Raw genomic sequence first — 16,339 nt, 5'->3', positions numbered from 1 at the left:
GGCGGTGGGAGTAGAAAGGTCAGAGGTGGGCAGACGAGAGGGAGAGAAAGTGGCAGCGGCAACGAGGGAGTGGGAAAATGAGTGCATTTAATCAAAGTGCTGTGGGGGGGTGGGGTGGGGGGCAGATAACATTTTTGTAGCATTCCCACTTGTGAGCAGCTGATAGCGAGTGTCGCGGGTATCCTGCAGGTGCCATCCCCGTCTCGTTAGGTTAAATAAAGCTAGAACGGCGACGCGTGGGGCAGCGGCTGCGGCGTGGTCACAGCGCCTGCACTTACACAAGCATGTGCGGCTCTGGCTGCGGAACGCTACGTGTAGCACAGAGAACGGAGGAAGGTACAGTAAGTAAGAGACCTTTTCCCTTACCCTCCCTCAGCATGCCCACAGTCAGACACTTCATGAAGCGGCAGGCCTGGCACGACTTGCGTCTCCTCTTGGTGATCTCGCACTCGTTGGTGGCTGGACAGCTGTACTCGATGTTGCCTGTGGCGAGACATGTTGGGGGGAGACAAAGAGAGTTCTCATTTAGATGAAGCCATGGAAGGCTGAGCGGCCGCACGCCGCCCCAAACCAAACCAGCGGCGTATCTGCTCTGTGCACATTTCGCTTTGAGGGGACTTGGGTTTGTTCTAGTCTACCCGAGCGGCCCGAGCGCGAGCGGCCGGGTTTGCGTGACAAGCACGGCCACAGCGACACCCGTGCACAGCTGAGGCTGCAGGATTATTACCTCGGGTAAGTCTATTACCTTTAAAATCCCGGCCAACGTAAACAACGCCTGCGGTAAAGTGTGTTAGAGGCTAATGCCGGTTTTTACCTGTAAGCGAGCCGGGGCCTGATTCTACTCCTTCACTTCTCCTTTCCCTTTATTCTTCTCCGTTTTTCTACTCTCTTAGTTCTAGCTCTGCTCCTTCACTTCACCTGCTCCAGTTCAAAGGGACAGTTTATTTAAGGCCTTTGAGTTCTGTGGCCCTGTGTCCATCTGACATCTACAGTACCCCAGCGAGCCAAAGCATCTCCCACTGAAACAGAGTAAACAGTGATTACTATTGACTGCTGCTGAAAAGAGGATGTTTTCTCATTACTGGGCTGATTAGGGGGCTAGTTAGCTTGGGAAAGGGCTAAATGCACAAATGCTTCTTAATAGGTAACAAGATGCTCATTAATCAGCACTGTAGTTAAAGTAAGGGCTAAACATGGTAAATATTGTGGGACGCCGTGCCGTCTTAGTGACCCTGCTAATGGGACTAGGGAGCCTTTAACCAACACATGTGGATGATACAGGAAGAGGCTCGTGTGCTCAGCACCACAACCAGCCATCTCTGAGATGTGAGCACGTCCCCCTGCTGCGAGGAGATTCCCCTGCATTGTCCTGGTTGATTGAAAGGATGTCAGTGTGTAAGAGCCCTCGCTGTCTTCACCTTTCTTTATAATTAAGTGTCTGTTTTTGCACCTTGGCTTTTATTCAACTGGAGAGAAACAGAAAAAGATAAGCAGGGGTCGGCGGAGGCGACGAAGAGACGAGGCCTCAGGGCCAGAGCTGAATCCTCTCACCGCAGCTCCTCTTCTGCCAAGCGCAAAGACATTCTGCAGCCACATCAGGAATATCTGAGACGGCTGAACGTCCCTCCTGCCTCCCATTCTCTCCTCCACCTTATTTCACCGCCTCGTCCCTCCCTCTCCCACACGCTGCCCTCCTCCTCGCTCCCCTTTATCCCTCTTTCTCAATAAGGGAGTGATAGATGCAGGTTGTCAGGTGTCGCTGGACTGACGCCACAGAAACAGCAGCTGCCAGAGCCACTTCCTCCATGCTGCGACACACACACACACACACACACACACACACACACACACACACACACACACACACACACACACACACACACACACACACACACACACACACACACACACACACACCACTAATTCCGTCCTACATTTGTGTGCCTCCACCTTCTCTGCTGTCTCTCATTCCTTGCCTCGACTCATGGTTCATCCACACAGGTGTACGCATCTCCTCTCCTCTCCTCTCCTCTCCTCTCCTCTCCTCTCCTCTCCTCTCCTCTCCTCTCCTCTCCTCTCCTCTCCTCTCCTCTCCTCTCCTCTCCTCTCCTCTCCCATCCTGTGCTCTCCTCCCTGTCCAGCTGGAGGTGTTTTTTTGGTGATTACCTGCGGTTTTATTGGCTAATGGGTTGAAACATACCAATATGTCTGCCACTGCCCATCTGAGGCTTGCCCTGCTTTCCAGCCAAGATACACACACGCGCACACACACACACACACACACACACACAGACACACACACACTCACACTCACACACACACACACACACACACACACACACACACACACACACACACACACACAGATTGTGCATATGCACGGGTCTTTGTGCGCGGACATACACACAAGCCTGAGCTCATTTACTTTTGGCTGAGCAAAAACCCATAAGGCCACACACAGATCTGCACATCCACGCTGTCTGAGGACAGGTTTGGCTTGTGTAGGAGCCAAAGACAATGTCGTGACCCAGTGAATCCATAACTGCTCAGGCTGCTTCCAAACAAACATTAACTGGAACATTGTCGCACGAGCACTGGTGAAACTGGCAGTTGTTGTGTTGGAAGATGTTTTCCATTAAGCTAATATCAAAAATAAAAGGGCAGTTATTATTCTATTTAATTACTCTGTTCCCCTTCTGTTGTGTGGCTTTGCATCCTTGCTGCATCTCATCACTATTTACGACCACAGTCCTGTGACTAGCTTTGCTTAAGTCTTGACCCATAACCCCCTAAACTCTGGGCTTCCTGATCTGCAGCATGTCCAGTACAGGAAACAGGAGGATTACAAACAAGGGGAACCACTGGGACAATGTTCTGCTTTAAATCTATTCAAGGTCATTAACTGACCAGGCTCCTGTAAACATGGCATCTGACTGTATCTATATGTTGGCTGAGCTACTGTGTTTATCATTCTGTAAGCCCATCTTCATCTGCGTGACCTTTAACACGTTGTCTGAATCAAATGAAACATGTGGAATTAGTTGAGTTACTGAACGTGACAGCGATGAAGCATCAAGGGTTAAATCTATCCACAGAATGATTATGTACAAGGTCATGTGTCTATTCCCATGTGCTGGTGTCCACTGTGTGTGTGCGCCTGCTTTTATCTCTATGTTTGCTCCAATCCCTTTGTCAGAACTGCACCGTGTCCTGATCTCATCCCATAATAAGAACACGCAGGTCATCTGGAGGCAGTGGTGACCATCTTGGTGATGTGGAAGACTTGTAGCCCTCACATCTCCCCCTGTCTCTGAATGTCTCTGGGGTCTTCCTGGGAAAGCTGCTTATCAGACTAAAAAGAAAGCAGTGACAGATCGGTGGATGGACGGAGAGGCAGATAGATGAATCCTGTCTGATATGACCGACTGACTGACTCAGTGGATCTGTGATGGCTACCTGCTTGACTGGTGGCTTGGTTATTGCACTGGCAGCCTGACTGACAAGGAGGCGACCCTGCTGAACATTAGCTATTTTTACAAAATGATTATTAGATTATCACAAGTAAACATCATCCTCCTTAGCCATCATCGCTCAGTGGTACAGCAGCAAATCTACAGTAAATTGTGGCATAGAAGTGATAATTATTTTCAGTCCCTGCAAAGCTCTTCCTTTATTAGCTGGTCTAGTGGTATAATGCACCCAGCGTCAGAACGCTGGACAAGACAACAAATGGCCAAGTGACTGTGAGTGCGTTCTGGGTCGTACAGCGTGTCCACAGAGGCAGCTGAAACAGGTGAAAACAGGCAGATTTGTATCTACAGAATCTACAGTTGAGTCCAAATACATACTAACATATTTTAACCCAAAATGAGACAAAAGATTATTAAGCCTAATTCCCAGGGCTCCTCTCAGCGTATGGATTACTGTTCTATCCCTTCTCTTCTCCACTGCCCAACGTGAACTTCTGACCTCTGGACATGACCGCTAATTCTCCACTAACACTGGGCTGCCTCCTAGACAACAGGCTTATGGCCAACGTAAAGCATAAGCAGTCAGGATCTGGGAACGCACACACGACGGGATTTACTGTTGCGTGCCGTGGACAGAGCAGTGGTCAAGGTTGAGCGTGAGTGCACGAACCGACTGGATGCAAATCCTCCGCTGTATGTGCATGAGTGATGGACAGAGGGAAAATAGACCGGTAGTGTTCTGGTGGCTTACTTAGCACACAAAGGAGAAAACATGCAGCCTATAAGAATCTGGGTTTGTACCGGGCCTGGGGCTTTTACTGTACGTCCTGGATCTAGTGAGGTAGCACAGGTTACCTACATGAAGGGGAAAATGTGTGTTTCTGTGAAATTGGAAAAAAAGTTTCTCCACAAAAGACAATGTCTCCTGTGGTTTTGATGTTCTTTTTTTAGCTCATGATGCTCATTTAATTTAGCACACACTGGGAAGCGTACAGTATCAACACAGAGTCAAAATGGAAGCCAACCTTGGATGGTGCGTTTGAAGAAGGCCTTGCAGGCTTCGCAGGACGCCACTCCGTAGTGATACCCCGACGCAATGTCCCCGCACACCAGACACAGCCTCTTGGGCATCGAATTCAACATGTACTCGCACTTGATCTGCGAGTCTTCACCGATAGTTGACGAACAGTCCTCGTAACGCTTCGAACCGGGGCCACCGGTGGGACCCAGGGGGCCCGCGTTGGAGCCGTAAAGGCTCGGGGAGTCCAAGCCGTTGGGATGACCGTTCATCGTGGACGAATACGAGCCTGAGGCATCACTGGAGCCACCGGGGGAATGATGGTTTAGACTGTCAGTCAGAGAGGCAGGACTAGACGGCTCAGTCTTTATGTAGGAGGACGGACAGTTGGATTCAAGGTGGCGCTCCTTACTGGACATTCTGCAGAGAAGCCTGAAGCAGAGAGAACAGACAGAGGGAGAAACGGAGGAAAGCGTTAGATATGTTACTGAACTCCGGAGAAACTTAGTTCTGAGTCTGATGATTCCTGGACATGAGGACAGAAAGAGAACAACAACTATAGGAGAAAAGAGACAAAGTTAGTCGCAGTGGAACCACGGTTCTAATATTCCACGGATGGAAGTAGGCGCTTGATACATTCACAACTACAGAAACAATTTCCTCTTTATGATGGATTTATAATTTCCTTTTTTTAATTAAAGAGGTTCTTCTGTTGACAGAAACACAAACACGGTGTAAAGAGTGGCGGGAGGCCCCTTCGCCACCACACGGTCACTCAAACACACACACACGCGTGCTGGAGGCCGACGATCATCCGTCACTCTCCAGTCAATAGCAGCTTGTTCTACATGAAGGTAATCAGTAAGCAGCCTCTCTGCCGCTCAATCATCTCAAAGACAGACTCGCACGCACAGATTCACACACGCACGGCCATATTCATACTCGCAGCAACACAGTGTGAGGAAGTAGAAGTTAAAAATAAGGAATAAAAGCTCTACTCATCAGTGCCGAGTGGATTCCTCTACTTCCTCTACTCTTTTGTTCTCCTCTGCGGCGCTCTCTCTCTCTCTCTCTCTCTCTCTCTCTCTCTCTCTCTCTCTCTCTCTCTCTCTCTCTCTCTCTCTCTCTCTCCTGCATCTATCCTTTATCCCTCGCTCCCTTGCTTCTATCCCTAAGGAGGCTGACTGGTGTCTCGTTAATGGCAGCTGTAATTAACAGCTATCTTCTCTCTGTCCATATCGCTCCATCCCTCCCTTTGTCTACCTTACTATCTATCCGCCCGTCTCCGTATCACTCTCTATTCACTGCCATCTCTCTCTCCTCCTCTATCTCTGCTCCCTCTCTCTTTCTCTTCCTCTTTACATTAGCCCCCCGACCTCCTCCCTTTTCTCCTTTTCCATTGTTAAAGGCAGAAAGCACAAAAGGGGTTTTTAATTAAGGCAGGATGCTGCTAAACAAGGGGCTTCCACAGTCCAGTCAGCCTGTAAAAGATCCCTGTTCTACAGGGACCCATAAAACACAGACAGCGCCTGGACTGAGAGCCGGCGGAGTGAAGGCGGGCGGGCGGACGCAGACAGGAGTATAGGTGGGACGACGCATGCACACAAATGCTCAGGTTTAGGTTTAATGTGCTGAGATGGAGCAGCTACTCTGGAGGAATAATGCCCAGCGTTTCCGTTTTTCATTAATTTTTCCCTTCATAAAGCGACATGATATTTATGATGCACAACTTTGGCCTTTTCTCCCCTTTTCATCATTTATTTCTCTGGTCCACCTCCACCTCCCTCCCCGTCCTGCAGATTCCTTTAATTCAGTGACTCCATTAATCGCGACTTTGTGGTATTCACCACTGTCTATAAATCCATTCGCGTGATGGTGAGATAAGCCTTTAGGTTGGAATGGGAGACACACTTCTGGAGAGGCATCAATTAGGAGAATGAGAGGCGGAAAGGGAAAAACAAAAGATGCTGGAATAAGTGAGGGAGCGATAAACGTGACTGTGGGCCCAGATTGAACAGGGTCGTTCTAGTAGGGGCAAAAAAAGCAGCGGTGACAGGAAGAGAGTAGACCCATTTAAGTAGATGATGTGATGGTGATGATTTAATCTCTCCTTTTTCATTCTTTATGCTCTTTTGTGCCCCCTCCCTCCGACCGTCAATCCCTCTGAGTGCCATTAAGTGAAAGAGTTTAAGTGCCAAAAGATCTCAGGCGCTTTTTTACTTCTCTCTCTCTCTCTCTCAAATTCTCATCTATCTCTCCTTCCCTCTTCCTTTCCAGTCCACCTCTTTGCTCCATCTCTCTTTTCCTCCAGCCTCTCGCTTTCTCTCACTCACAGCCCGCTTATAAATGAAAAATAATGGCAGGGGTAGGAAGAGGAAAAAAAAAAAAAAAAGAAAAAGGAGACACGCGTGCGGAGAAGAGGAGTGGAGGAAAGATTAAGAAATCACAGCCAGTCGCCGTGCCGAGCGAGAGGTTGAATGCATTTATGTATGTATGTTATCAGTATAATTACGGCGCTACGTAGCGACGGCTCAGTGCTGAAGGAGCAGTCCTATTGTGCCTGTCTGCTCCTCAGCAGAGAACAGAGAGAGAGGTACAAGGGTGAAACTACTTTATCAATTCGTTATGTATTTATGTGTTGATAGAAATGTATATAAAGAGGGAAAAAGGCTTGTGTGAGGGTTTTTTTGTGTTTTCAAGGCTCCAAGAAGACGAAGTGTTTCATAAAAGAAAATCAGATTTTAGTATTGGCTGATTTGTTTACATTTGTTACAGAAAGAAGATTGAGAATTTCAATTTCTTCTTTTAAGCATAATACTATTTTATTTAATGGTTCCAATTTCTATATGCGGCATTGTCAAAATAAAAGTCTTTTTTCGTTACTAATGCTGTCCTTGGACAAAGCGGAACACAATCATATACTCAGCATATAATATACTGTATATAAAATACATATATAATATTGAGCAGGTCTTTTCTTTAAGGATGACCACTTTTCCCTCTTTTTCATTTCCACTATGACCCCTGTCATTTTCTCCTTTCTATCTTTGTAAGGTCTCATTTTTGGGTGAAAAACACTTAAACATGTGGCGACATGAGGAGGAAGAGAGCATGTATAATAGAGTAATGTCATAATGTCTGAAGAAAGAGTGAGAAAGAAGAGCTGAAGAAGAGAAAACGACCTTTTTCCTGTGTCCTGAGGGAACCTGGGCCACTTTTCTTTGACAAGCCTCCATTAGAGCCGTTGGCTGAGGCAGCACCCTGACAAACATACAATCATCACATTAGAGCCACTGCTCCCAGTCTGACTCTGCGTCTCTGCTCGCGTTTTGTCCGGCGTTACAGCTATTCGCGTGCAGCCGCCTCGCTAGATGGCAGCCAAATACGCAAACTGATCCCAAAGTGGCATCTAGAAGTGGAAGCAACAGTCAAACGGCGGCGACAATTAAAAGGAAATGAAATGAGCAGCTAAGGTGTAGGATTTGAAACCTACATTATGTTTTATGAGCCTGATTGAGCTTACGTGTGCTTAAAGAGCTCTAGACGAGTGAAGCGTCTCCCTGGCTGGACTGTATTTTCTAAATGATAGATTTCTATGGCCAAAACAATGAAAATATGTGAAGCTGGACAGGAGGAGGGAGGTATAATAGAGAGGGAAGCACAGTGACAGACACGGGAGAAGTGCTGACAATGTGGCTACCATGGATTGGCTAATACCTTTCCATCACACCGAGCATTGTGCTGTAGATGCTGATAAGAACACACAGTCCAATAAGCAAAAAGAAAAAAGGGGGGGGGGGGGGGGGTTCCCACAATTCTATCTGGATGATACCAGCAATGCTTCAGCAGTGAGGGGAAGAGGAGGAGACAGAAAGGTAACGAATGAAAGGTGGAGGCTGCACCGTCCTCCTCTCCGTCTCCCCTCTGTCCGTCTGTTTGTCAGACACCTGAGCCGAAGCCCACTTGTTAGAAAAGGAGGTCACTGCTGTTGTCACAGAGAGGAACACGTTGACTTTCTGTGAATGCCAACTGAAGAGCGCATCGTGTGTTTGTGAGTTTATCCCCAAACTGTGGGTCTGTCCATGATTATAGGTGTTTTCAGGGACAAAAATGAATAAAATAGAAAAATAAAAACTCACGCAGAGACAGTCAATCTGAAGCACTCGGCCTCCTGCAGAGCTCGCTCTCTCACCCTCTGTTTGACTCTCACTCGCTCTGTGTCATCATTTCTACTCGGCCCACAATGCTCATCTCTCTTTTCCACATCTACACCCCACGTTTTTCTGACACGCACACACACACACACACACACACACACACACACACACACACACACACACACACACACACACACACACACACACACACACACACACACACACACACACACGCACACCAACGGGGAGCAGATCAATTGTTACAGTGTTAGTCGGGCAGGAAACCTGTAATTCACTTCATTGGCTGCAGAATAAACCCCTGATTACATACAATCAATGTGATAATGGCTAAAACACATTCTGCCCAATGGTCTGTCGGATTGTAAAGACCAGCGGAGGAGAGGAGATGCGAGCGTGTGCCTCTGCTCCTGAGTGGATGTGTTGTTGGTAATGTGCAGTTATGTCACAAATACTCCTTCTACAGTACGGGAGGTAGGAATCACACATGGGAGGCTGTCAGAGGACCCACACTTACTGGGATTGGACAAACCAGACTGATGAAGAATGATGTGTTTTCCTATTACAGAGCACAGCGATGCACGCGTATGCGCTTCCTGTTTGTTGTCCTCCATCTTAATCCCAATATTTAAGGGGATTTCCTCTTATTCTCAGACCAACGCAGTCTGAGTGGAGTTGATTTAAGTGAGACGATATGAAGAGGGGACGTGTGTCCGGGGCACAACCGGAAGGCGGTGCAGGTATCCCTGAGTGTGTGTCAGATGGGAATCTTGATGATTTAGGTCATTTTCTAGCGGAGCAGTAGCTGATAAGTGTGTTGCTGCCAGGCACTATCTCTGCCGCCATGTCTCTCTCTCTCTCCTTTATCTGCTCTGTGTCGTTGTACCACTGTAAGAACAGTGCTTCACATCCAGTGCCCCGCACATCAGGAATACACCTGATGGGTAAATGAGTATGTTTAACTCGTGCCCTATTTTGTTTTTTTTTTCTGCGTCCATGTGGTGACCGTTCACAGACCCTGCTGCAGGTCATAAATGTGAATAAACTATAAAAATATGTAAGGAACACACAGAGTGTTGAGGCGAAGTGCTTTGAGCTTCCTGTACGACTGTACGACGTGTGTGTGTGTGTGTGTGTGTGTGTGTGTGTGTGTGTGTGTGTGTGTGTGTGTGTGTGTGTGTGTGTGTGTGTGTGTGTGTGTGTGTGTGTGGATTAGCAGTGTTATCGCTAACGCTCAAACGCACGCCGTGTGTTTTATGGACGCTGGGAAGCACAGCTCTCCTGCCCTCAGACAGAGACCTGGCCAAGGTGCCATATCAAATGAAATTGTAGAATAAAAAAAAATATCCCCCTCCAGATTAAAAACACATTTTATTAAGCAGATGGTGAAAGAGGATTTCCACTCTAGTAAATATGACAGAGCTTTCAAATGTGACACGGGGGGGGGGGGGGGGGGGGGGGGGGGGGGGGGGGGGGGGGGCAGGGAGGGAGAGAGAAAGTGCGACGCCACAAAAGAGTGGAGGCTGGGAGAGAGGTGGAATGACGGAAAAAAATACATGCGGGAGATGAGATGAGAGAAGAGGAGGGAAGTGAGTAGAGTGTCAAAAGTGCATTCTTTAAGCAGATCAGATTTGGGGAAATTGGACTGTCACTACAGGATTGCGATGATTTACACCCATCCATCACTGGGGCGGCGAGAGGCAGCGCCGCAGAGCGCGCCCAATAACGCGCAGCATGTGTACGGGTCCGTCCTGAGCGGGCGCCGGGCGCCGCTCCAACCTTCAAAAGCGCTATAAACGTTTAGAGACGATCATAAAGTTGAACTAAAGGCTGCCGCTCTCACAAACACAGGCTTCTTTTCATACGCTTGGAGCAGGACGGATCCGTATTGTCACAGCTGCTGTTGACACCCGTCCACCCTCTGCCTCTTCGCCTGATCTTCCCTCTCATCCTCCGTCCTCCGTCCTCCCCCCTCTCCCTCCCCCTCCCCCCGGCTGCTGGCTGATGCACCTTACAGCCTCGCTTCTGGACCATCTGTTAGGGAATCTAATTCACATCCAGTCATAATCAGGTTTGCTGGAGTGCCCACCGTCCCCTCTTTCTGCACCGCATCCTTCTCGTTTGTGTATTTCCTATTATCTTTAACTGTGCATCACTATTTTATTGTTCATGTCAGCCTGTGTCAGTTTAGTTCTGTGCGTTTGAACATTTCCTGCTTTTCTTTCGCATTCTGCAAAATTAAAGGATTTAAAAAGCAGCTTCAGCATTTTTCTTACAAAGCTGATATAAACCATGGATTTGACTGAGACGCTGCATCGACTCAGAATCCAACGGCGTGTTTACATGTGTGTTAGAACGGGGCGAGTTGAGGTGAATGGGGTGGAAGTTAATGAGAGGTGAGCGTCTGAAAGCCCCCGACTCTCTTTCTCTCCCTGCTCCTCTCTCTCCAGTCCGGCAGTAATCCTCTTCTATAAATCTGCAATCCAATCAGCGTTGTCCACACTTACACACACACAGAGCTGTTGGGAGGCCCATCTGTGTGTTAAGGCAATCTGCTTTATCATTATGATTACATTGGGCTCAGTTTACAACAAAGTGTGTGTGTGTGTATTGAAGCTGGCTGCCTGACATTAATCACATTCCCATGGTTTGATGGCCTAAATAAAAAGAGGAATAATATTGTAGCTGTCCAATGAAAACCGTGGATCGCCACCGACAAACAAGGAATTTCCTCAGGAGTCAGGAAAGTTTGGAATTGAGAAATAGAAAACAAGTAAATTAATCTTTTTTATGTTGTTAATATTTAAAAATATTTAAAAGACTTGCAGCATTTTAAAGTGTCTAATGACATGTACGTAAAAATAACAATGTAAAAAAAACAGTGGATTCTGAATTTCATGCTAAAAAACTCAATACTGCAGTATCATAAATTTACTGTTTACTTTTTCTGAATTTATTCATCATCATATACAAAATCATAATGTTTTCCAGTAATTTTTAAAATCATAAACATTGCAAAAATATTATATATAGTATATTATGGTAATAATTAATAAAGTAGGCGTGTGAAACAGCGAGCGTGTATGTCAATGAATAAATCCCACCAGCACAGCTGGAGGTCAGGCTTGTGATCCTATGGCTCATATGAATCAATGCTAATAGAAACACGTGGTTTATGATGAGCACAATCTCTAAATAAAGTTAAAGTACGTTAACATTAAACAATCAGTTGTGAAGTTGAGACCAGTACTTATTATTAGCTGCTAAACAGGACGTGGAGTGTTGCCGAGTTCATTGCCTTAACTTGTTCCAGAACCAGAACCAATAGAAGCTATGTTCCCCCTACATGAGCACGTATCTGTGCGCGACTTGGAGCCATGGCGTGACTCCCCAGCCTCTGGCAAACCTCGACACCTCTTCGCACCAGACTCCACCGGCTGCCAGTACACTGCACACACGCTCCGGCGCTAGTAACGCTCCTCCTGGTCATTGGCTGAGAGTCTGCGTGAGAATGGCTTGCCAGGCCTCTAATTGGCTTGACCCAGACTAACCCTGAAATCCTATTGGACTAAGACTTCCCAGTCTGCGCGCACACAAACGCACACGCACGCACGCGCGCACACACACACACACACACACACACACACGCACACACGCACACACACACACACACACACACACACACACACACACACACACACCTAGCAATGAGGTTAACAATACGCACGATACAACAACAATAACTGGCTGTAATCTATACCAGGTTCATCAGTGTGAGTACAGGAGATAAACAGATGAAGCAACGTCACGTCTGTCACTGTCAGTTCAAACCATCAGCAGCCTCGGTCACAACCAGCTCTGGAGCCTCGTTTCCTATTCAGAGCATAAAAAAGATGAAAAACCAGAGAGGAAAGCTGTCGACGGCGGAGGACGGGAGAGAATCTGTCTCCCTGTATTCCGCGCTCTGCATTTGCACACGCGTTGCTGCGTTTATGTTTCTAAAAGGCACAATAGCAGCCGTCAGTTTTACAGCCTCACCTGCGTCGCTACACAAACACAGGAGAGCTTTAAATTGAAATTCCACTTTGGTTGAAGCTTTTCATGCTTTACGTTTTATTGCACATGCAGATGGCGTGGGGGGATTACTGTAATGGTAAAAGTAGCTGTCCTTCAACTAAAAGATATGATCTAAAGCCTCTGTGCGGCAGCGCATTTGCACTACTGAAGTGTCCTTGAGCCAGAAGTTGGATCCCACTTCCTGCGATATTCTACATATACTGTAAAAATATAAGCAGAGAGTAGTACAGGTAAAGAAAGGCTGATAGCAGGGGCTGAGGGTGTCCTCCAAGAGGAAACACAGCACCTAAAAAAACACCATCCGGTTTGAGCCTTTGGACAGTGAGTGAAACAAGTTAGAAACAATGTGTGGCAACGACAAACACCTTCTGGACAAACCCCTGCCCCCTGCGGTGGATACTCAGAGATAACAATAAGGACGTAAACGGCAGAGCAGCCGGCCTGGAAAAATCTTTAAGTACAATTTTTCTGTGAACATGTAAAATAATGCTGATTCTGCTTGTTGATGACAAAGCAGAGCAGCTTGTGAGCAGCTAATCTAATCTAAGTGTATTTTTATAAGGTGTGTTTTGCGTTTCTGCCCCTCGGCTTCGTACGCGTCATCTTCTCTAACCTGGGGTTGTAGAGGGCATGGGCGTCTCTCATGTGGTTGACCTCCAGTGGATCGTAGTTCTGGTGCATCCTCCAGGCACCGGCACCGCATTTACCATACGTGGACTTGGAGTTCTCGTCACTGCTGCTGTTCACCAATGGCCCCTTCGATAAGTTCATTCTGAGGACGAGGGAGAAGAGAAAAAGACAGAAGGTGAGAATACACCAAGTAAAACAGACACTTATTAGCAATAACATTATTGTAAAAATTATTTAACATTTTAAATATGTTAAAAAGGAATAAATTCAAAGCAAAATTAATGGAAGACAAATGAATTAAAAGACACTGAAGACAACAAACGCGCTTCAAACCAGACAGACAAACACATCAACGTTCAGGGAGGTCGTGGTTTTATATCGGTACGTGTCCCTAAATGTGTTGCGGGTGCGTCAGGCTCCGTGGGTCTAACGTCAGTGGACCTTTACCAGGTTCCTCCAGCCGGAGCTCTGGAGGAGGGACCACTATGTGTCAATCAAATCCAGCATCGTCGTCAGGGGAAAAGCTGTCGCCAGGGTGATAAGGTCACCGTGGGCAACAGAAACAAAATCACTCTCAGCAATTTTTTTTTTTAAATTAATTAAATAACACGAAGGGTGTGAACAAAAAGGACCAAGGGAGGAAGCGAAGGCCTACTTCACAAACAGGATGAGTGGAGAAGAGAAGGAGGTGAAGTCAAACTAAGACCTTATTAAAAGACGGAGCTGATGCATTTGTGTGCTTTCGAAGTTAAAATAAATTCTTAATTATTCTAAAGAAAATCTTAAAAGAGTCAAACATTCAGGATGGGTAAAACTATTCTCTCTCACTCGCATCAAACCAAACCATCTGGGAGCTCGTTGCTGTGTCTGGAAGCAGAATCACTACAGCAGGAAATGAAATAATCATACTGTAGCCTTGTCCGCCGTATTATTCACCGCGGCGTACGTGTGTCAGTAAACGGAGCACGATGTTGATAGTCAACATGTGTTTACCACACAAACACCCGCCGCACATGCATGTGTGCTGAGGGTTCCTGTTCAGGAGGTGGACGGAGCAGAGAGTCGCCTGACAGCCGTCCGCGGAGCCGTGCCGGCTCAGCGAGAGGCGCAGGGCGGGTGTGTAATATGTAGGTTTTAGTTCCACTCCGGTGAATAGGAGGAATCGATATCCTGCTGCTGCTGCTTCAGACACTTATTGGCTTTGGGTGCAGAGTCACAATGCCATATAGACAGGTAACACTTAATACTGCTTTTTCATTAGGGAGTGTCCTGGTTTCACACAGGGCCAAGGGGCAGAACATGGAGTCCCTAGCTTGAACTGCCTTTCGCTGAGTTTCCAACTGTAGATCAGCCCCACCGGACGGCAGATTCATAACAAACACAATTATTGAACTGATCAGACGGAAGGTTAAATTAAGTTGTTCGGCTCTGCATCATGAGATGCAGGTTTAAGTAGAAAAATGCAGGTTGAATCATTTCTCTGTGCAGAGACAAGTCACCTTAAGCTAAACGACGCCGGCTTTGTGATTTTGCAGAAATCACCTCCACTTGCACTAAACTGTTAGGGATTATGAAAAGAGATTCTGTTGTATTACATTTTACCTTATGGCAACGTAATCGGATATATTTTTTCCATGTCTTTATTCATTTCTGAAGATTAGATGTGGACTAAACGACGCCTTAAAATCAGCGGACAATCATTTAAAGCTGGCAGGAAAATGATGACAGAGCACCAAAGAAAATAGAGAAAACTAAAATGGAACTAATGTGTATATGAATACATTTTAGTTTAAAAAAATCTTAAAAACAGTAAATGTAAAGATGTAAAGAATAAAGCAGACAATTAACCTATTTCACTCACACACATGAACTGTCACAGTGCAGTGTGTGTGTGTGTATGTGTGTGTGTGTGTGTGCGTGTGTGTGTCTTTCTGATGCTCAGTGAGTCGCTCATGTGATGCTGGTCCATCTGTGCGCAGAGTGACCATGACAGTGTGTGTGTGTGTGTGTGTGTGTGTGTGTGTGTGTGTGTGTGTGTGTGTGTGTGTGTGTGTGTGTGTGTGTGTGTGTGTGTATGCATGTGTGAGAGAGAGAAAGCGAGAGACATGCTGATGCAGTGATTGATGAGACAGTTGCCATTCTTGCTAATGCAAAACGCACCTATCCCTGAAGGAAGCAAAAGCCACACTCACACACCCCCGCACGCACGCATGCACATGCACACACACACACCCACACACGGTTTCCACTGCCCCACCTAATTACCCTTCTAGTCGGGCCAGACTAAAGTCTATGCACACACACATTCATAGAGACAGTTATGAATTTTAGGGTTTAATCCTTCTGCTTAAATGTCGAATAAAAATTCACCTTATGCTAAAATATGATATGTGAAATATGTGAGAGATGTGTGAAAGAAATCAAATCTATGTTTTGTTATTACTGCTTTTTCATCAGTGAGATGAGATGGTGAGGTGAAACAGTTGACTTGTGCAATCGTGAAGTATAACAATATTTATTAGAAATAAGTTAATTATGTAAAATAGGAACTACAGTTTGCATGAGGCTCAGGGCAGGTGTGTCTGACTGGATGTGGATGTGCGTGCGTGTTAGCGACGGGAGCTGTTAGCGGGGCAGGCGGCAGATGGGCTGTCGGCCTTAATAGGGACTGAGCGGGTGCAGGAAGGTGACAGCTTCACGAGGGTGGGGCATGTGGGGAGAAGAGGCGAAGTGTGTGTGTGTGTGTGTGTGTGTGTGTGTGTGTGTGTGTGTAGATGGGGGATAAGGGGAAATGAATTATCTGTGGATGTATATCTGTGTTATCTATCTCTAGGTATCCATCCGCCGTGCAGAGGAACGGCTCCTGAGGGCAGCACATCTGGGCAGTGTCTAATTTACACATGTGTAATTACACAATACACAATGATTAGGTTTGTTTTTGCTATAAACAGTATTTAAAAAATCTGTTC

At 46.6% G+C, this 16,339-nt stretch overlaps 1 protein-coding gene across 19 annotated transcripts in view; it reads right to left on the bottom strand.

Moving 5' to 3' along the window:
- The window catches only part of esrrga (estrogen-related receptor gamma a), a 103,298-nt gene that overhangs the window by 30,115 nt on the left and 56,844 nt on the right, over positions 1–16,339 (bottom strand). For 17 of the 19 annotated variants that reach the window (XM_041070139.2, XM_055507191.1, XM_041070133.2 and 14 more), the window contains 3 exons: positions 13,354–13,512; positions 4,496–4,920; positions 355–483 (listed from right to left, as the gene is read on the bottom strand). In XM_041070139.2, coding sequence (XP_040926073.1) covers positions 355–483; positions 4,496–4,920; positions 13,354–13,511 — 712 coding nt within the window. In that variant the 5' untranslated portion in view covers position 13,512. The remainder of the gene's footprint in view (positions 1–354; positions 484–4,495; positions 4,921–13,353; positions 13,513–16,339) is intronic. The other 2 variants (XM_029145295.3, XM_029145292.2) reach the window with 1 other exon arrangement.

This window comes from Betta splendens, chromosome 3, assembly GCF_900634795.4.
Source record: "Betta splendens chromosome 3, fBetSpl5.4, whole genome shotgun sequence".
NCBI lineage: Eukaryota > Metazoa > Chordata > Actinopteri > Anabantiformes > Osphronemidae > Betta > Betta splendens.
The sequence above is the reverse complement of the archived record's forward strand: the minus strand, read 5'-3'. Positions and strand labels throughout refer to the sequence as shown.